The following is a 21,424-nucleotide window of genomic DNA, read 5'->3' on the forward strand; positions in this document are numbered from 1 at the left end:
GGGCATGGAGGGAGTGAGGCAGGGGTGCGACAGCTCTAGGGGAAGATGCAAGTGGCTCGAAGGATCCGTAGCAGATGGGATTAAAAAAAAAAAAAAAAAGTTTAATATTATTACAGTCATGAGGCAGGACAGGACAGTTCAGAGACAGCTTCTGGAAGACTCCGCTGTGCACCATCAGCTCCCACCCCTGCTCAGTCCAGCTTCTCCAGCACGGAGGGCACGTACACGAGGCTGAGCTCGCTACCAAAGTTGCAGACAATGGCGGCATTGTCCAGCACCAGGATCTGGCGAGTGGGCTGGGCCTCACTGTTTTTCCCCAGGTAGACGGTCTGTAACAGATCCCCGTAGTTTAGGTCCCAGAAGGAGACACAGCCCTGGCCGCCAGTCACCAGCAAGTTGTCGGAGATGACCCCCAAGCTTGCACCACAGCCCAGGTCCTGGAGACAAAGACAGGATCAGTTTAGTGCCTCGAATCCCTCCCTAAAATGCCAAAAGTCCTGTGGCCCCGGATCTGCCCACCTGCTGAATGGAGTAGAGCTTGATGCCGGTACTCCGGTCCCAGATGCTGATGAGGTCATCCAGGCCACTACTGATGACACAGGAGGTGGTACAGGTGAGGGAGGTGACATCCCCACGGTGAGCGAACATGTGGCTAACCCGGCTGCCCGTCAGCACATCCCACAGGCAGATGGCCCCATCTTGTCCTCCACTGGCCAGCACCATGGTCTAGGGGAAAAGGCGCGGGGGGGGGTTGGGTCACTGGGGGAATGCCTCTGTCCACGAGAGTATCCCAGTGCCCTGGGGAGTGGGGGTTCCCTCCCGTTCTGCTTCCCCAAAGGTTCTGGAGGCCAGCTGTCCCAAGTCCAAACAAAGGCCATGGCTTGGTACCCAGTACCTGACGCGTGGCCCCCTCACCTGGTCAATGTACACCGCTGTGATGGCCCCTGAGTGGCCCTGCAGGGTGAAGAGGCAACACGAGTCCTCCAGACGGAACACCTGGGGCAGGGGTGGGCATCAGGTTCTGGTCTCGGGTGGTTTCCCAGTTCCATTTTTGGCCGGGAAATCCCTTCTCTACCTCCTCTCCCTGGCTGACCCCAAAAGCTCGCCATCCCAGGCTAGGCCACCGCAGCCCCCACAAGACGGAGCCAACCCTCACTCTCAGCGTGTGGTCCTGGCTCCCGGTCACGAGTCGCCCGGCTGCGGCCTTCAGGGCTGTAATGGGTTTCTGGTGCGCACAGGGCACGGTGTGGGTGAGGCGACAGGCTACCGCGTCACTGCTGCTGTACACAGGGGATGCGGGGGAACTGCTCCGCCCTGGAGTCCCTGCAGACAGCGGCCCAAGTATGCAATCTCTGAGGAAATACCCTGCAGGCAGCCCCCGCACTCTGCACCCCTGCCCACCGCCGGCCACAGACACGTGCCCAGCACAGGCCCTCTGACCTCGGAACTGCAGGGGGCTGAGGCCAGCGTGGGTCTCCAAGGAGAAGAAATCCAGTGAACCGTTGAGCCGGGCAGCCACAATCCTGGAAGAGAAGACCGGCTGCTGGGGGCGCTCCCTCAGAACACCCGAGCCCTGTGGCCACCGGACGGGTCAGCTCCGCTGGGCATATGGGAGCGGCCGGAGGGACCATGGCCGAGAGGCAAGCACAGGTGCTGGGAAACATGCTGAAGCCGGGGACCCAGGCTGCAACTCTACCCTGCCTCTGTTTATCTGTGAAATGGGGACAACTACTGCCTCACAGGGTGGTCACGAGGGCACATGAGCTGACGTGTAAAGTGGCACCTGGAGAACAGGTGAGACAGTTTAAAGCCCTCACAGCCTGAAGCTAAAGGGCGGGCTTCTGAGGAGGGAGACGGGCCCCAAGGGGACTGTGTGGGAGCCGCAGGAGGCATGTGGTCTCACCAAAGAAGAGCAGCTTTGCTCTAAGCACCACCCACTGCACTCCCTTTTTCCACACAAAAAAGCAGGATTTCTTCCCTGCCCAGGAACTCCTAGGCAGAGAGACATTTGCCCAGAGGTCCCACCAGCACAAGGCAGGGCCTGCCTACAAGGCCTGAACCGGAAAGCCACAGTTGGCCACAGCCTACGAAGGTGGGCGCAGGGGGAGCAGGAGGGCCAGGAGGAGAGCCGGCGGTCACCAGGAGCTCTGAGGGCTGGGCAGACACCCTGGGGTCAGGGGCGGGAGAGAACGAGCAGAGCAGGGAAGAATTTCCAAGTGTGGAGGAACTGAAAAACATGCCCAGGCTGGCGGGGAGGCTGTTGGCACTTCAGCTGTCACCCCCACTGTGGTGGCGTACCTGCTGCTGACAGGTGTGGGGCTGAGTACTGAGAAGGGCCATCAATGACACATTGGGGAAGGGACCGGGAAGGGCACAGCTGGGGCTTGGCCAGGCTGGGCAGCACTCTCACCTCTTGTCCAGGAATACGAGGGCCGTGATGCCCGAGGACACCTCCTCGCTGCTGCAGCGCAGTGTGCCCTCAATGGCGTCCCACACCTGCAGGTCCAGAGGCCATGAGCACCTGCCTGCACCCTAAAACCCTAAGTGGACTGCCCTTCCCCCATTCCTCCATCCCCTGGCCCCGGCCCACCTCCAGGCGGCCGCTGCTCCGCCCCACCACGATAAGGCTGCCCTGCAGCTCCAGGCTCCAGATGGAGCCGTCTGCGCTGGGGGCCCAAGCCAGGGAAGGGGAGCCCTTCTCTGGATAGGCCCCCTCGTCCTCGGGGGTCGGGGGCGACCCGGGCCCAGGGGAGGCCGGGCGCAGGGCTGGCGAGTGGCTGGGCGCCAGGCCGTCCTCCTGGTACACGCGCTGCACCAGGCGGCTGAAGTCGTAGCCCGGACCCTCGCGAGCACGGCTGCAGCCCGCCCGGTGCCGGGGCTCCGGCTGCGTGGGTTCCGAGAGCCTCGGCTGGGCAGAGAAGTTGGTGTCAATCAGGCAGGTGAGGTCTGGCTGGTCCCCGAAGAGGGCAGGCGGCTGGGGGCCCCGGGGCCGGTGCCGCAGGGGAGGGCTGTCCCCCGGCTCCTCCAGGCCCCCCTTCCCGCTGTCCGACAGCCGTTCCCAGCTCTCCTGCGCCTCGAACACGCTGCCAACGCCACTGTCGCGGCGCAGCCTGCCGCGGGCCAGGAGGACGGAGTGAGAATGGAGGGAAGATGGAATGAGGACCGAGTGGGGTGGGGGGGGGGTGGGGTGGGACCGGAGGGGGCGGGGTGGGGGCGGGGGCGGGGTGGGGTGGGGGCGGGGGCGGGGGCAGGCACCTACCCCAGTCGCGGAATACGTGTGAGGCAGTCCCCGGTCTGCGCATCCCACACACACACGTGGCCGGCCAGGCAGCAGCTCACCAGCAGCATGCCGTCGCTGGCCAGACACTCGATGTCCTGCCGGAAGTGGGGGGAGGGGTGTCAGCACGTGGGCCCCGCCCCGGCCCCGCCTCCGCCCACCCCGCCCCCGCCCACCAGCTCACCATGAGGTGCCCGCGCAGCACCAGCGGTACGATCTCCGTCTCGGGCGGCGCGTAGCCGTAGTCGTCGCAGGGCAGCTCTCCGCGCCGCCGCCGCCCAGGCCCGCTGCCGGGCTGCCCGTAGTTGCGCGGGCAGAGCACGCGGTAGAGGCAGAGCAGCAGCAGCACGAGCACCATGCCAGCCGCCAGGCCGAGCGCCGCCACCCTGCGCGGGCGAGAGCGTGGTCACGTGCGCCCCCACCCCTGAATCCCCCTCCGCCGACCACTTCCCTGGGGAGCCTTACTTGTACAGGGTGATGTCGCCGTGGGCCGGCACCACCCCGGGCGCCCTGGGGCCGGCCTCCCAGAGCGCCCCTGGGCCCTGCCGCTGTGGGGACCAGGCACTGCGACCGTCCTGAGGATGCCGCCCCTCCAGGGCCTCCCTGGGGTTCAGGCGCAGGGTGACCGGGATGACAGGCAGCAGGCTAATGTACCTGGGAGCCCGCGGGGGGTGGGGGTGGGGTGTCAGCGCGGAGCCTGTGAAAGGGCCCCTCCCCCTTCCCACCAGGACTGGCTCAACACGCTCCACTCCAAGCCCACCTTCTGGGTACAGGCTTCCCAGCAGGGAAGGGGGGGGGGGGCAGAGCCAAGTCCTTCCCAGCCCAGCACCCACCCCAAGCCCCGCTCTGTGATAGGCACCCAGTGCCCATTCAGCCACCACTGCATGTGGGCCGCCTCTGTCCCCCATCCGGGCACAGAGTGGGTGACGGCCGGTGGGTTGATGTCATTCCAGCCGAGGGGCTGGCCGCAACCTGTGAGTTCCCAGGGTGAGACCCAGGGCCATTGTCTTGGGTTGTGACTGCCTGGAGCATAGGTTCCTACCTCACAACCCTATGGGTGTTTCTTGGAAAGGAAACACAAAATTCAAAGCAATGGGTCTCCTGCCTGAGGGGCAAGGGATGCTCTGGGACGATGAGCTGATACAGCCCAACTCACCTCTTGGCCAGTGTGATGTTGTAGTAGCTGAAGAGCGTAGGCCAGTGGCGGAAGGAGAGGGTCCTCCAAAGTTCCTCATCCTCAGGCCCCCAGGTTACCTCTGGGACAGGGCTGTCAGGGGTGCCCTCTGCTGGGCCCCCAGGCTCAGGCGGCTCTCCAGGCAACGTCTGGTTCTCAGGTAGCTTAGGGGCATCAGGTGGGAAGATGGAGAAAGCAGGGTCGGGGTGGCTGGCGGGCAGTACGCCACTAGGCACAGGCATGGGAGTCAGGGCGCCGTCGCCCAGCGGGCTCTGCTCTGTCACCTGGGCAGCGAGGTACGTGCGCAGCCCTGCTGGGTCTGTGTACACCAGGATGCCGATCCAGACGACAGTGCCGGCCTGCAGGGGGGCCAATGGGTGCTCAGAGGGACCTCCGGGTGGCCCTGACCCCCAGCAGCCTTGGCCCTCATGCCAGAAGGAAACAGCGCAGGGACCTCAGGCCTGGGGGTGGGGAGAAGACCCAGGTCCCAACCTGTCCTCCCTTCTGCCTCACCAAGTCCTCCCACTACCACCTGGGCCAACTGTCATTGGAGGGACCGAGTCCCCTTTTCATGGTCAAGGTTTGGGTTTCCTGCCCTAGAAATACGAAGAGCGCCCTTAGAACTTCCCCAAACCCCATTTAATAGCTGGGGCCAGAAAGCAGGCACCATTCCCATGGTCAGCACGGCGAGAGGGACCGGCTAACTGACCTGCTTCAGAGACGCCCATGGGTCCCCCAGTCCTCAGAGGGCCTCAGCCTTCTCCCTGCAGCTCCATGGGAGCGCCACTGCTGGCCAGTAGCCAGCCCTGCTCCTCTCCTTCCACGCAGCCCAACAAGTGAATGAGTCTGGCCAGCATTTTCTGACGCCGGGCACTGTTCCATCCCAGAGCACCCCATCCACCAGGCTCCTGTCCTGAGTCCCTCTAAGGAGACGGTGACTCTTCTACCCGATGCTCCCGGGACTGCTGCTCTCAGAGATAGGCTTATCACCTCCGAAGCCACCAGGATCTGGGCAGGAGGGTATGGTGGGCAGCTTCCCAAAGCCGGGCTTCCTGGGGCCGTGAGGGCCCGAGGAGCACCCCCCACCTCCCAAAGCAAAGCGCAGAAGTCCAGAGGGAACGGAGGGCCAGCCCTCAGAGGGCGGTGGGGGGGCAGGAGGTGGCAGGTACCATGATGAGGCGCTGCGCCAGGCGGGTGCGGGCCAGGAAGTAGATGACACGCAGCCTCTTGGGGAGCCGCAGGTTTCGGAAGGAGGACGGTTGCAGCGTGATGGTGTGGGGTGTGGAGGGCCGCACAGCCAGCTGCCGCTCGAAGCGTGCTGGCCGCCCCACTGGTTTTGCTGGGGGCAGGCAGGCCTCTGAGGGCAGCCGCTTGTTCAGGTCTGCTAGCTGTGGGGGGCACAGTGGTCAAGGCTCGACCTTGCTGTCCAGAGGCAGCCCACGACCGAGATCTGCAGCGCTCTCACCCTGGGCCACCCTGAGCATGGCCAGGAAGGTAGGTGGGGCAGGGCACAGCACACTCCTACCTCCATCCGGCGGATATCAATGGAAAGGACAGTGGTGAAAAACAGCATCTGAAGGAAGAAGTCCGACACCAGGCCCACAACGGCGAAGAGACAGAACTCCTGGAATTAGAGCAGTTGAGGGAACACGATGACATCATGGCGCAGACCCTGAGAAGCAGCTCCCTGCCTGCAAGTACCTCAGAATCTGTAGGGCAGTGGCGGGCAGAGCCCAGCCAAGAGATAAAGAGATGCTGCTGTGTTCTGACTCAGAGTGGCCGAGGAACAAGCGGCAGTGCCAGCTGCAACCCCCCCCCCACACACCAGGCGGCAGCAGAGACACTCTCCCCCACCACCATCCCAAGAAGGTGGAAAGGGTAGGTGCTCTCCCTATACCTTCCAACCTGATACCTTCAGGCCTGATCCAACCTGAAAATCTGAGCCCCAGCATCCCGCTCCCCCAAAAGGCCTCCCTCAAAGACTCTTTGGCCCTGCTTAAGTTCTATGACCAATGCCTACACAGAGCCCAGGCCTGACCCAATGTCAGGATTCCCAGAAAGCTTCCTTGCCAGTGACTGCACAGTACCAACGGAGGGAGAGAGGGCAGGAGGGAATTATTTCTGCCCTGAAAGGAATATGGGTAGTGCCTCTGCTCTCCAAGTTCTGTCCACAGAATCTGCTCAGATTTCAGTTTTCCTTCCCTGCCCTTCACCACAGCTTCCACTCACATCTGGGGTAAGATAAAGGACCCAGCTCATGGTGACACAGTGCTCTGGCAGCTCTAATGTCCCAAGACAGCACTATGTCCTGCAGATGCCCTCTCGGTCACCCTATGTTCTCTGCTCACACCACAACTCAGCAGCCCTGCCAGCTCCGGGGGACGGACGGGGAGGACAAGCTGCACGGCTCCCTCCCTGCAACCCCCCAAGTCAAGTCTGCGCTCCGACTCGGCGTAGGTCCCCCTCCGCCTGCTCGCAGCCCCACAGCTGGGTGGGAGCACTTGGCCAAGAACAGGAGCCACTCAGAGCAGTGGGTGGTGGCCCTCCTATAGTGGGGGGTAGTCTGTGCCTGGAGGCTACATAAGTGGGTCCGCGCTAAGCCCAGGAAGGAGGAGAGGGCCAGTGCAGCACAGGGCTTCTGCTTGAGAAATGAGAAACAGGTCTGACTGGAACTGGGTAGAACTTCTGAACCAGGCCTGCCAGGAGCACTGTGTGCATGGAACGGCATCTGGGCAGCAGAGGTCCCAAGGCCAGGGCGTCCGTGCTGAGGGGTACCCCCGCACGGGCAGGCCTTGGGGTCTTACCTGGATGGCGGGCACCAGGGTGAAGTAGCCAATGAGGATGATGCCCAGCTCCGTGGCCATGTTCTTCATGATGGACCAGCTCTCACTGCTTAGGCCTGCAGGGGACAACAGGGCCATGGGGCCAGCACACGGCAGGGTGCCCAGCCTTCTGAGGCAGCCATTCCACCACAGTGGCCCAGTGCTCGGGACTCTCCCAGTGCCCAGGCTCCAGTACTGCCAGCACTGCACGGCTGCCGCAGGGAAGGGGCTGGAGAGTACCGAGAAGAGCTACGGCCGCCATCAGACGAAGGGAGAAGCAGGGTGCGGAGATGAGCAAATCCGAGAGGAAAGCCGAGTGCCGCCCACTCTGGCACAGCCATGTACTATACTGTCTGGTCCGCAAGGGACAGCCACAGCCGGTGGAAGGCCCGAGCGATGCAAGTGCTGGCTGTGTTCTTCCTCCAGCCCCTGCCCCCGAGCAAGCCCCTGCTGGGTAAGGGGCCGTGTCCCCTCGCATCCTCAGAGCTCCCCATCTAGCGCAGGGCCTGGCCTCTCACAGCAGCTCACAAAGGCTTCGAATGAACGAAAAGCCTGCCCTCGGCCCCGTTCCCACAGACTGGGGGTTCCGCAGAGGAAGTGCAAGAGTTTAGACTTCCAGGTCTAGGCTCTCTGCCCACTTTCCTCAGAATCCTGACCCCCAGCTCCTGGCACCGAGTCCCAAGGGCCTTTCGTGGCAGCGGTGGAGGCAGTCTCTGCAGTGACCAGACGCAGGAGCCTGCGCCTGGTGTGGCAGAGTGAGGCAGGAAGAGGAAGCACTGGGTGCCAGTCTGGACAGAGGGCCACGGCACACATGGGCCCTGCTGTGTTCTGACTGAAACATGAACCAGCACAAAGTCCAGTCTAGCAGTTCCGTGGTTCCTCAGGGCACATGCTACCAAGCCCCCAGGGCCCGGCAGTCCACACGACGTTATACTGGAGGTCAGAGCAAGGGCGACCCGTGGGGCCCCCTGTCTCCTCCACAGCAGGAAGCGCAGCACAGAAGCCCCCCCCCCCAGCGCCCCCTTCACTGCCAGCCGTGTTACCTTGGGCAATGCGCAGCTTCACCTCCAGGTCCACTGGGGTCGAGACCACAGACTTGGTGAGCACCAACACGTTCTCTAACCCAATAACCACCACAAGGTAAGGGAAAATCTCGCTGGGGACAGAGAGGGAGAGAGTGAGGACTGTGCTGAGGAGGCCCCAGCACGTGCTGCTCCTCCATAGGCTTGGGCCCTGGGAAGGCTGTGGGGTTTGCAGCCTCTAGCGGGAGGCTGCTGAGTGACTTCCAGAAGCACAGGGCACAAGCCCCAGCCCCCTCTGCCGCACTACACAGGCCCTCTGCCTGCACAGCCCTCAGCTTTCAGGCAGGCTTGGAAGCCCGGCCGGGCATCAGCAAGCATCCTGGTCTAAATCTACACAGCACACAGCGGCTGCCAGAGCACCGCTCTCCCTGTCTCTCCCACACCGGACTTCCAGAGCAAAGGGCGGGGAGCCCTTGGCAGCACCGCAGCCAGGCCCTCGTCACCTCTGCAGAAGCTATCTGGAGAACTACCTGTTCTCTGGGAGCTAAGGCTCAGACTACTGGTGAGAATTGTGAGGGACAGGTCACCCCAGCTGAGGTGTACCCGCCGGGACCCCTGCTGTGGGGCCATGGAACCCAGGGCTCTGAGGAGGGCACAGCAGCCACGGGGGATGGGGTGTCAGCCCCACCAGGTTCAGAAAAGGCAGCAAGTGTTCCACGAGCAAGGGAAGTAACAGAAAGCACAGTATCGCTGCGCCCACAACCAGCCTGAGCAGCCCCAGTAAGTGAGGAGCCAGGCAGTCAGCAGCCACTAAAGGATGGGCAGGGGCCGGGGGAGCCTAAAGACCGAAGACAAACACGGAACAGGGCTTCCAGCCCCAGAGCTGGAGAGAAATGGCAAGAGAAAGCACAGGTCAATGGAAAGGTGGCAAATTAGACTGTGCTTGTATCTTTTAAAAACTCTGAAATGGGGGCGCCTGGGTGGCTCAGTGGGTTAAAGCCTCTGGCTTTGGCTCAGGTCATGATCTCAGGGTCTTGGGATTGAGCCCCGCATCGGGCTCTCTGCTCGGCGGGGAGCCTGCTTCCCTTCCTCTCTCTCTGCCTGCCTCTCTGCCTACCTGTGATTTCTGTCTATCAAAATAAATAAATAAAATCTTAAAAAAAAAAAAAACCTCTGAAATGACCTATTTTGTTAGTAATTGAATGTTTTAGTAGTGAAAAAGGGAAGAAATGTACCTTTCTTAACCTCCTACCCATCTGTGCCCTAAACCAATACGGAGCGGTATGCATGTGGATATATACTGAACACACACATCCACATCGCTTACACACACACATGCAAAAACACACTTATATACACATATATGAATACCTGTCCCACATACACGGCCATACCTGCATATGTGTTATATGTATATATAGATACACTATACATACATGAGTGTAAATACAAGCCAAGTGAGTCAAAGGTAAAAAAATATATCTCTTCAATGTCAAGATAACTACGTAAAGATCTGGGGGAACAGCAAGCATCCAGTCCTGGGCAAGCCTGGAGGCTCTCTGGCCTGAAGCTCAGGGGAGCCCGGTGGGGACCTACCCGCCATTGAGGGTGGGTGTCAGGCCGAAGAGTGTGCAGAGCCCCACGGACATAAGCAGCGAGCTGAGCACTGTGACCACAGCAGCCAGGGCCAGCCCCCACTTGGACTTGACCATGTCGATCTTGCCTGGAAGGCAGAGAAGACACGTCAGGGCAGCGTTTACCCCAGACCCTGACCCACCCGGGGCCCGTCTGGACTTATCACCTAGGAGCAGAGTGTGCCTGACCTCTGAGGAAGCGGAGGCCCCTAGTTTAATCCAAGAAAAGAACAGCCACACATACTTCCCAGTCTCAGAGAAATGGTGTGTCTTGGGAGCCCTAACCCAGGAAGGGTCTTTTCCTGAGAAGCCAGAGAAGGCCCAGAACCACCCAAGCCTGAGACTCCACCAGAGGAGGAAGCCCTGGCGTTTGTGATCGCCGGGCATGGGTGACCTCTCTGCCAAGCCACCTTCAGAGCAGGGAAGCAGGTAGCCTGGAATGCCCGCTTAGCTTGGAGAAAGCCCCCCGCCTCGGCGCTGTGCACCTACGTGTGGAGAAGTAGATGTAGGCAAACAAGATGATGTAGGTGGTCACGAGGGGGATGAGTTCGGCGATGCCAATCTCCTCCTTGAAGTGCACGTGGACCAGGCTCTCCGCCCGCAGGCTGCAGTTGGGGCTGGGGTGCAGCAGCATCAGGCGGGCCCGCAGGCTGCCCAGGAACCTGCTCGTGGGCGGGGGGGCGGGGAGGAGTGAGGGGGCAGACTGTCCCTCTTGGGCCAGGGGAAGAGACCCTCCCTGGCAGGAAGGCCCATCAGGGCTGCCCTCCTCCCCATGCTGGAGGCTCTGTGGTGTCTGAGCTTCCCCACAGTCTCCAAGCAGCCTTGGAAGAATGACAAAGCTATCTCAGGAGCTCCTCCAGCTCCTTCCTGAACACTCCTTTCCTGACCTCTCATAGCACTCTAAGTGCCCAAGGCCCAGACAGCCAATCGACTGGAGGCATCTCCAGTGTTCTCTCCCTGGGTAGGGAGCTGCCTGCAGCACTCTGCTAGGAAGGCCTGAGGCCACATCGGGCTCAGGAGTCACCAGCTAGGGACTCCTACCAGAGTGGAAGCACCAGGACAATGAATTTGCCTTAGTCCCTTCTTCTTTTTCTTTATTTTTTAATTCAATTATCCAATGTATAGTTAGTTCCTTATTCTTAACCAGGCGTCAGGTCATCCCTGCTCAAATGTGGAAACACAGCCTCCTTCAGTCTAAGGGAGATAAACATTTCAACAGGATGCTTAAAAACTGCAAGTTCCGGGGGGCATTCTGGACACCCTAAACCAGAGCAGGGACTACTCAAAGCCTCATGCCATTCCACAGCCCAGCCAGGAGCCCCAAGCGCCGCCAGCCTTACTTGGCATGGTAGCGCCTGAAGACCAGGGTGATGGTGTATGAGACCATCCTCTTCCTGGTGTAGAGGCCCACCCCGCTGTACTTCCCAGGAACACCGAACAGCAAGTCTGCAGACAGAAAGCATCAGGTACTGACATAGGAAGACAGCCACTGTAGGGCTGTCAAGGACCCCTCCCTACCCCCACCCCGAAAAACATGGGGTAACCCCTGATCTGCCAGAGCGCCCATCACAGAGGACATGGTGACCAACCTAGGCAACCTGCCCTGGAGGTACCTTTGAGCGTGGCTGAAGTCTGTAGGGTTTTGGGCTCGTGCTGGTGGATGGTCCCAATGATGTCAGGATCAGCATGGAAGCGTTCCCGGTCATTCTGCCAGAAGTTCCCAGGGGACAGCAGCAGGCATCCATGCTCCGGAAGTAGGTTCCGGAGCTTCCTGAGGCCTGGAAGCAGGTCCGTCACCTGCAGGCACACCTCCTCCAGGCCCCTGGTCCCGGAACTGTGCAGGAGAGAGCACAAGGCACCTGCTGTGTCCGTGAACACAAGGCAGGCGCACTGCACTGACAGGGGGCTCCTGATCTCAGGTTCCCAGATGCCTAAGGATTAGGACAGCTGCAGGGCGGGGGTTGGGGGGGGTTCTTCCAGGTGGTCAACAACCAAACCATGTGGTTGATGGACCTTCACAGTACACGTGAGGCCCCAAGCCTCTCTGAGAAGTGCGTTCTGAGAGCGGATACAATCTCTCACACACTAAGACACCTCAGGCAATTCAGTGGGCAGCCAGGGCAAAAATGAGGGGCTTCATTTCAGTCACCAAAATGTGTGCCAAAGCCCTTAGCTAACTAAAATCCCAGAGGGGAGGCAGCCTGTGAAGCCAGCACACCCCAGAGACCGGGGGGCTGGGTGGCACCACCCATGGGGCCTCAGAAGCAATCCGTTGCTTTGGGGGTGCGGGGGGTGCCTCTTCTCAGCCCGACCACCACCACGTCCACGCCTCAGGGGCGCCAGGCAGCAAGCCAGCTGAGGTGTGAGGCAAGCCCGGCACAGGGTCAGCACTGATGACACCTACTCCATCTGAGACCTGAGGACAAAACTGTGCCCTCCGCAGAGGTCCAGGGGTGTGTGGCCATGGGGACCCGGCAGGATGCTGAGAAATGCAAAGCTGGCGACCCCGCCGCTCTGCTTGCCTGTTCAGTTTCCGCCAAGCTGGCTGGCTCTGTGGTTAGAGAGAGGCCGGCACCCACCCCTCCTGCGGTGCGGAAGGAGTTCAGGGAGGCTGTGGTCTCCGAGAGGGTTACCTGTCTCTCAGCACGTGGTTCCGGATCTCTTCCACCAGCTGGAATGCACGTGACAGAGGGGAGCGAAACACATCCACTGCCAGGAGGTTCTTGTGCCAGGGAGACACCGAGGACTTCACAAATATCTGCTGGATATAAGCCACAGGGGCACCCACATACTGCGGAAGAAACGGGGGAAGGGCAGAAAGGTCAGCTCGGCACTGGCCCATGCTCGGGAAGGCTGTACTGAGCATCTACGATGGGCCAACCATGTGAGGCCCGAAGGACGGGACTTCAGAAATGAAGGTGTCCCCGAGGGGCTCTTTACCATCTATGGACCACTTCCCTTCTCACTTCCCAATAGACCAGGGGTCAGCAGACCATGGCTACAAGCGTGGTCAAGCCCAACACCTGCTTCTCTGAATACGATTTTCCTGGAACACAGCTGTGCCCACCCCACTCTGTGCTGTCCCCGGCTGCTGTCACACAACCATGACTCCGGTGAGTGTTCAGCACAGAGACTGTGACTCATGAAGCCTAAAGCACTTACAGCCCTGCCCTCTATGGGATGGGTCTGCTGCCCCCGCAGAGGACCCTAAGCTCCCAACAGGGCGCGGCCTGTCTTACTGACCCCATCACTTGCATGTCAGTGGATTTTAAAGATCCAAAGACCCAATTTTAAATCCCAGCTCTCCAACCGTACGGCCTCGGGAACATGTATTTTTCTGGATTCCAGTTTCCTCACTGTGAAAGGATGTGACCGACATTCACCCCACAGCATCGAGAACACGCACACACACACGCCTCCCACCACATGGACCCACAGACACACACATGCATCCAAACAGCACATGCAGAGATTACGTATTCACGGAAATCTTACCAATAAACAGTTCTGGCACAGCTTTTCACTGCCACTACCCCCGCCCCCCGACAGTCCTGTGAGAAGCAAAGGGACTCCCCAGGCTCTCAGGACTGGTGCAGGTGTTACAAGGGCCCAAGCCCGCATCTCCTCACTCAGCGCCACACCCTTCTCTCACTAGAACCGGCGGGCAGCCCTGGAAGAACTAACAACAGGTCCCTGACTGAAGCGTTCAGACATGTAACAGGCACGTCTGAGTAATTCCCAGTGACACAGAGGTCATGGAGCACCCCCAAAATGAGGTACTGGATTAGCCGGCCCAGGGAGAAATGGCGTGGAGCCGTGAGGTGGGGAAGGCCTGGCAGGAGAGGGACGGGGAGCGCCTCTGAGCGCACAGCCAGTCTGGACAGCACGCGGGAGTCCTGCCAGGTGCGACCAGAAGTCCCAGCCAGAACAAGGGGAGGCTGGGAGGGCGCCTGCCTGAGCGGTTGCAGATTCTAACCCGCTGACAAAGAACAGCCCCCGGCTGTCTTTGAGAGGAAGCAACGAGGTGGAAGTCACGCTCTGGAAGCCTCTGGAGTTATGGCATCATCCAGGTGGAGGCAGGGCAAGACAGCCCAGCAGCCATGACGCATGGCAGTGCCGCAATCAGGGACGCCCAAGAGCAAGGGAGGACATGAAGAAAGGCCACTCAGACGCTCGATGACGCCCAGACAGTTCATCGCACAAGCAAGGTCAGGATGCTGAAGGCGAGCGGCAAGTTCCGGCCTCCTGAGTGTCAAGGAACAACCCAAGGCAACCACCTGTGCCTCTGTGAAGTTTCCGTTCAGGACGCCCTCACAAAGGCGCCGCGGACAGAAGGCCTCACCTGCTTGTCTTTTGCACAGGACCTGGCCTGCTAGAAGCTGCTCAGAGGCACAGAGGACTCTGGAGGGAGCTGGCTGCCAGCAGCTCCTCCGCTCAACTCCCCCCACAGGCCTGAGTAGGGGAGGAGCCATCTGAAATCAAACAGCTCTACAAGGAGACCCGCCCCAGGGCAATCATCCCCAAACCCTGTGAAGAACACGGCAGGTCACCCAGAGATGGCCCAGCACCGCAGAGCCTCCAGCCCTGGTTTGTGCCCACTGGCCACAAGGTTGTGTCACACACGCCACCTCCTCTGCCCAGTGCCCTTCTAGGGCCCTCCACCTCCACCCTTAGGCCCTCAACTTCCTCCCCAGCCCCCTTCATCCCAGCCAGGACCACTCACACTACCATCTCTACAAGTGCAACATGACTCAGAACCAGAGCCCTCTCCTGGGTCCTACGGACAGCTCTAGAAGTTCTGGGAGCACCAATTTTTTTTTTTTTTTAAAGTTTCTGCTTCCAAACTGAGGGTTGCCGGGGGGAGGGGGTTTGGGAGAAGGGGGTGGGATTATGGACATTGGGGAGGGTATGTGATTTGGTGAGTGCTGTGAAGTGTGTAAACCTGGTGATTCACAGACCTGTACCCCTGGGGATAAAAATATATGTTTATAAAAAATAAAAAATTTAAAAAAAAAAAAAAAAAAAGAATATGTGGGACTGAAAAAAAAAAAAAAGTTTCTGCTTCAAAGTGTACATGTTATGACTATCATCATCATTTTTAGGGGAGAGGGATCCACGGCTTTCATCAGATTTTCATAGGAACATGGAAGCCTTTGCCTTAGACGTCTCTTTCTCTGTTGTCCTTCCACCAGGGCTGGGTAGACCCAGCACTCGTTGGTTGGCAAGCCCTGCCGGCAAGCCCCAACGGCAGCCCCAGGGAATGGCTGAGTCCTACAGCACAGCCCTGCCCCCTGGCCTTGGCTGGGCCTCCCTCTGCTAAAGGGCTCCTGACTCACCCTCCCTGATTTCCCAGTGAACTTCCCAAGCAGCTATTTTACGTCTTTGCAACTTTTCCAAGGTCTTGGTCCTCATTTAATAGGATTGTAACAAACTTGCCACCCAACACTGGCACCCTTCAAGCCCCCTCTTCTGGGCATCAAAATTCCCTTACCATGGTTTATTCAATAGGCATGGGCCTGACTCTTGTCACCCACTGTCTCAGTCTGGGTTCCCGAGGAGCAGAGCCCAAGACGGGTGGTTTATCTGGGGTGTGCAGAAAGCACAGAGAGGGGAAAAGCACAAGCCACAGGGAGGGAAAGCAACCAACAAAGGGTGTTACCGGCCAAACGACCTCTGCGGTAACAAGTCTTAGCTGAGTCACCCCACCTAAGGGACTAGAGAGCTCAGGTGTTACACACCTGCCCAGCGGCTCCTGCCTGAGGGCTGCATCCCCGGCATCTTGAGCTTGCTGCACCTGAGATCCGCCTACACAGGCAATGCAGGGAGCAGCAGCTGGCAAGTAAGACGGCAGGCACTGAAAACGCAGCGGGACGTGGCCAGGGGCCCACCACTCCCCATGCTGGGTGCTGTCAAGTGAGAGACAGGCAGACAGACGCAGCCACCCATACCCCAACAGCGGCCACAGAAGAGGAAGGGCGCAGGGATCCAGATGCCCACAGGCACAAAGCGCAGACTCCCCACTAGATGGAGCTTGTGGCAGGCAGTCTTCTACTGAGACCCCAGCCACCCCCACCTCCCGGGGCTCACGTCCGTGTGCAACCCCGAGTGGGCAGCACCCAGTGACTGGCTTCTGACAAACAGATGACAGCGAAAGTAATGAGATGTCATTTCTGAGATTAGGTTACAAGTAACCCTTGAGGGCGTAATGCTGCATGAAATAAACCAGTCACAAAAAAACAAGCATTGTACAAGTCTACTTCTACGAGGTACCTAAATTAAATTTATAGACACAGAAAGAACAGTGGTTGCCAGGGGCTGGGGGCACGGGGGTTTTTAAGAGGTACAGGGTTTCCATTTTACAAGACGAAAAATTGCAGCGGTGGATGGTTGCACAATGCATACAAGAGTGTGCGCAACTGGAAGGGAAAAGACTGTAACTCTTCGTCTTCTAGAAGTCCCCCTCTTCTGGAAGGCCCACTTAGCAAAGAACTGAGGGGACCCTCAGCCAACACACAGTGAGGAAGGGAGTCCCCCAGCTTGACAGCCTGCACTGCCAGCAGGTCACTGAGAGAGCCTGAAGTGGATTCTCCCCAGTCGGGCTCGGAGAGGAGCGCAGCCTTGGCTGATACCTTCAGTGCAGCCTTGGGAGACCCTGACCTCGAGGACCCGGATAAGAAAACCAAGGCCCAGAGAGATTAAGGATGTGTCCAAGGACAGAGCGGACAGGGAGCTGAGTCAGGATTAAAAGCCAGAGCCACCCAATTCTCCAGCCTGTTTTTCCTCAACAGCCAATGAGATCTCCAACCACTAGCATTCACAGCATGAGGCGCTGACCAGGGCTCCTTGGAAAGCCCGAGTCCAGGCTCAGCCACCACCACAGACACCACGGGGCTGGCCCTGGAAGCCCAGCCACTTCTGCGGCCGGCCAGGTAGTCTTCGTGTGAAGTTCAGGTTTCCTGGTGAGCCGGTCTAGGGAAGCCAGGCTAATGCAAGAGACCTCAGGCTTGTTTTGTTCTTGTTTTTGTTTTGTTTTGTTTTTTGAAACACAGTCCTTCCTCTCTGTTCAGACAGAGCAACCTAGAGCTCCAGGGAGTTTACCTTTATCCTGACACACCCAGGGGCTCTGCAGAACATGACAGAGGATACCTGTTACTCAGCAATTCTGAAAAACAGAACTCCTGATCCTTGTCTTCCAGCTCTGGGCATGTGAGGGGGAGTGGTGGGCGGTGGGTGGGGGACAGGCTCAGGGGACCCATCTAGGTTCAATTTCTAGTGCCAGCCCCGGCAGTGTGCCTTGGACAATGGTGTCTGTACTCTCTAAGCCCCCAGGCTCTTACTAGGGAACAGGGATAGAATCCCAGACCTCACACTTCACTGTGAGGACGCAAGAAAACACCACACATATAACCATCCGGCGAAGTGTCTAGCCAAAAACATGTGAGTTGTATGAAGTTACATTACCATGGCTTAAAACTAGTAAAATTAGGATTTCCAGATGAATCCTTCCACTCACATATCTATCCTTCTCAGGCATGGTCACCTCGTCTCTCAGTTTCTCCACGTTTAATACAACTGATCTTCCTACTGACACTTTCCTCAAGTCCTTGCCTCTGGGGGATTGGCTTCCCACTGCCCATACAATCAAAGTTAAAACTCCACCACCTCAGATCCAACTTGGCCCCACCCACCCACCAAGGTCCAAGAGAAATGCCTCACTTTACATTCCTGGTCGGCTATGTAAGCCACCCGGTTTCTCTGTTCAACAAGAAGCTTTTCTTCAGCAACTACTATGTTAAAATACACGCTTAAATAGAACACAATTCCTACTAGGTGGAAACACAAGAGCAGAGAAGCAGGGCAAGAAATCTGGGGGAGGCTTCCTGGAGAGAGTGGCAGCCTGCTGTGCCCCAGAGGGCAATCCGAGCATATGAACTTTGGTCCTCCTCCAGGACTTTGGCCAGATCTGATCAAGTACAGTGACAGTCACAAATGTGTCAAATGCAAGTGATGAGCCAGGTACCGCACTAAGCCTTTGCATGCCTTGTCTAATCTTCTGACAATGGATGATACAGATTCATCCCCATTTTATGAATGGGGAAACAAGGGAACAACGTTGTGAAGAAACTTGCCCAAGGTCACACAAGTGTGGGGAATGGAAAGCTTCTACCATTTCTGCTTTGTTCTTCTCTTCCTCAGGTAAAAACATCCCTCTTTCCAGAAAGTGCCCCTCCCACACTGACAGGGCTGCATTAGTGACTCCAAGATAGGGTGGCCTGACTCAGAGTACTAAGACCAGGCAGAGTGGATCAGAGACCTCTCTGCAGGACCCACGAAGGCAAGACCACAGAGTGTAGCTATGGCCTCCCATTGTGGGGACACTAAAGCCAAAGAGGATAAAAAGCATACAGAAAGACTAGCAATTCAATAAAAAGAAATCCAAATGACTTCATTCAAAATGGGCACTTGCAAACAGCAAAAGAAGACATGCAAATACAGCAAGCACTTGACATTAATCATCTGGGGAAGGCAAATGGAAACCGCAATGAGATTTCTCTATGTATCCGTTAAAAACCTTTTTTAAAAAAAGATTTTATTTATTTGAGAGAGAGAGAAAATGAGAGAGAGCGTGAGCCTGAGCGAGCAAGCATGAGAAGGGGAAGGGTCGGAGGGAGGATACTTCCCGCTGAGCAGGGAGCCCGATATGGGACTTGATCCCAGGACTCCAGGGTCATGACCTGAGCCCAAGGCAGACACTTAACCAACTGAGCCACCAAGCACCCTAGAAAACCTTTTTAAAAACTTGTAGCAAGGTATAAAGACTGAACATTGTTACTGTATGGAAATTTAAAAAGTAACTTAGGAGGCTGATGTATGTGAAAAGAATGATGCTTCACAACCCTGCAGTTTTCCCCAAACCCACAACCCCAGTCTAATCTAGAGGAAAAACCAGAAACCTCCCCGCCCCCCCACAAACGGGCAGCTCTACGAAACACCTGGCCACCACTTGGAGCTGCCGAGCTCATCCAAGACCAGGAAGGTCTGCGAGGCGGCCAGGGAAGCGTCAAGTGCATGTACTGTGGTGCCCTAAATGGGACCCTGGGAAAGACAAAGGACTTCAGGTTAAAAACTAAGAAAATGTGGTTTCCTTAGTTTCCCTTAGTGACAGTTTCTCCGAATTTCCTTGCTTTTGGTAACCTTGACAGTTTTTCGGAGTTGTGGTCAGGCACTGCATAAAACGTCCCTCAACTGGGACTCATGTGATATTCTTCCCATAATTAGGTTGGGATTATGGGTATCTGGGAAGAAGACCAGGGGCAGAAGGTCTCACTTGTCGCCCCTCAAGGGTATACACCATCAGCCTGATCTACCACTGCTGACACTGACCCTGACCGCCTTGCTGGGGAGGTATCTATCTGGTTCTCCACTGTAAAGTGCTTCTTTTCTCCCCGTCTCCATACGGTGTTCTCTGGAAGGAAGTCGCTATGCACAGTGCACACTTAACGAAGGGGGTTAAATCCCACCGCCTTGAGGGCAGAGTATTTACATCAATTATTTTGTATTTTTGCCCAAATTTGTCTATTTCCCCCATTTACTTATTTGATCATATGAACTCAGATATTTATTTTATACTTTGGCCTATAATCCAATCCAATACTTTGCTTTATTGCAAAATAAATTTTATTTTCCAGCACTGACCACCAGGCTCTTTCAGTCGGTTCCTGTGTCCCTTTGACATGTATCATATTTATTTTAGAAAGACATCTTGGGGCACCCGGGTGGCTCAGTGGGTTAAATCTCTGCCTTCGGCTCAGGTCATGATCCCAGGGTCCTCGGATCAAACCCCGCATCGGGCTCTCTGCTCGGCAGGGAGTCTGCTTCCTCCTCTCTCTCTGCCTGCCTCTCTGCCTACTTGTGATCTCTGTCTGTCAAATAAATAAATAAAATCTTTAAAAATAAAATAAAATAAACAGACATCTTTGTCTTATCGAACTGGCCTGGGACCTCCCCGGAAGCCGTGAGCTCTGTGTGTCCCCTAGATCACACCCTACCAGGCACACCACAGACATGCAGTAAACATGGCGAAAGCCGGAAGCAATGGGGGAAGGAAGGATGTTCTCATCCCCCGGTGGGCAGCAGGTGCTTGTGCTGTGCTGCCTGGAGCCTGAGAACCCTGATTTTCCTTTGGAAATGGTCCACCCTCATTCTCAGCCTCATGGTGGAGACAAATGATGAAGCCAGTCAACAAAGTACCCGCCTTTGCCCCTGGATCTGGGATGGGGAGTTACACGTAACCTCCCTTAGATCAGCATGGCACCCTCTCATCCCACACCAACATGGGGCTGGCGCTGCTGGCGCGCAGATCATGAGCGGAGCTGACAGAGTGGAGAGAGGGGCTCCTTCTGAGGCCCAAGCCATAGTGTCCTTGAGTTCTAGGACTCCCAAAATTCCCTTCTTGCTTACTCTGGTTTGGGCTGAGTTTTCTGTTCCTTGTAACTAAGGCAGTCCTTACTGCTCCTGCTCTGCTGTCCTGGATTTTGAGCATGGATTGTCCACAGAGGTAAGATAACTGAACACTGACCTGCACAGCCACCAGGTCACTGCACAGAGGCCTTCAAGGCAGGGGCGGGGGGTGCTCCAGTGAGGACAAGAGAGCAGACAATCCTCTGACTTCTGCGCCCGGCAGTTATCCGACAGCTGTTTACTACCATCATCCCAGACCAAAGAAGGGCACTATGGAAGTTCAAAGAGCTCACAAACACATCACCCCCTCCCCCAACAGCTGTATTATTAAATGCCTCCCCGATATCGTCAGGCCCACCGAACTCGTGGAGTCATGAAATATCCACCAACAGAGACCACCCTGTTGTGACCAGGAGCCCTCGGTTCCACTCTGTGGTACAACTGCTTCAAGAGGTTAATGAGGGTAAAGGGTCTGAACCAAGAAGATCCCAGGCTGGGCCAATGGTCAAGCTGAGACACGAAATCACAGAGCGAGTTCCTGCCAACATCAGTCATGCTCCCTCCGACGTTAATGGACGGAGTCCTATCCTAGTAAGCTGGACAGCATGTACAGCTTAACACACACCCGGCTGACCACGGAACTGGATGGCCACATTACCCGCAAAGGAAACAGAGGAACATACCATCACTCTCAGAGAAGGCGGCAGAGGAAGAGCTCTGCCCTCCGAGCTTTGCTTTTCCTCCTCAACAACACACTCAGCCCAGCACAAGTCCACGGGACCAAAGCACAATGTGTGAAAGATGGACAGATTATCCACTACCTGGCAGGTAAAAACTTTAGAGATGGGCTCTGGAGCTTGCCAGATTTCTGAGTAACGAGTCCAGTGTCAGAGTGAGTGAGTTCCTCTGCCTCAGACCCTCAACTGGAGTGACTCTTCCTTCCTCGTGGACATCAGAGCCCAGTCAACTGAAGACAGTACGGTCCAGAAGCAGCAGGGACCCGGAGTCAGGAGTCCTGGGGTTATGATGGCAGT

The 21,424-nt window shown here is 57.4% G+C and overlaps 1 protein-coding gene across 1 annotated transcript in view; it reads right to left on the reverse strand.

Moving 5' to 3' along the window:
• Nucleotides 1–84: 84 nt before the first annotated feature.
• SCAP (SREBF chaperone) overlaps nt 85–21,424 on the reverse strand; it is a 71,276-nt gene continuing 49,936 nt past the window's right edge. The window contains exons 4-23 of the mRNA XM_059160748.1: nt 12,563–12,720; nt 11,543–11,763; nt 11,270–11,375; nt 10,419–10,591; nt 9,892–10,018; nt 8,317–8,429; nt 7,256–7,350; nt 5,977–6,075; nt 5,621–5,839; nt 4,434–4,810; nt 3,743–3,931; nt 3,462–3,663; nt 3,260–3,375; nt 2,591–3,110; nt 2,411–2,496; nt 1,441–1,523; nt 1,157–1,323; nt 916–996; nt 520–726; nt 85–437 (exon numbers count right to left, since the gene is read on the reverse strand). Of these exons, the coding sequence (XP_059016731.1) occupies nt 192–437; nt 520–726; nt 916–996; nt 1,157–1,323; nt 1,441–1,523; nt 2,411–2,496; nt 2,591–3,110; nt 3,260–3,375; nt 3,462–3,663; nt 3,743–3,931; nt 4,434–4,810; nt 5,621–5,839; nt 5,977–6,075; nt 7,256–7,350; nt 8,317–8,429; nt 9,892–10,018; nt 10,419–10,591; nt 11,270–11,375; nt 11,543–11,763; nt 12,563–12,720 (3,585 nt within the window). The 3' untranslated portion in view covers nt 85–191. The remainder of the gene's footprint in view (nt 438–519; nt 727–915; nt 997–1,156; nt 1,324–1,440; nt 1,524–2,410; nt 2,497–2,590; nt 3,111–3,259; nt 3,376–3,461; nt 3,664–3,742; nt 3,932–4,433; nt 4,811–5,620; nt 5,840–5,976; nt 6,076–7,255; nt 7,351–8,316; nt 8,430–9,891; nt 10,019–10,418; nt 10,592–11,269; nt 11,376–11,542; nt 11,764–12,562; nt 12,721–21,424) is intronic.

The sequence above is a fragment of the Mustela lutreola genome, chromosome 2 (assembly GCF_030435805.1).
Source record: "Mustela lutreola isolate mMusLut2 chromosome 2, mMusLut2.pri, whole genome shotgun sequence".
NCBI lineage: Eukaryota > Metazoa > Chordata > Mammalia > Carnivora > Mustelidae > Mustela > Mustela lutreola.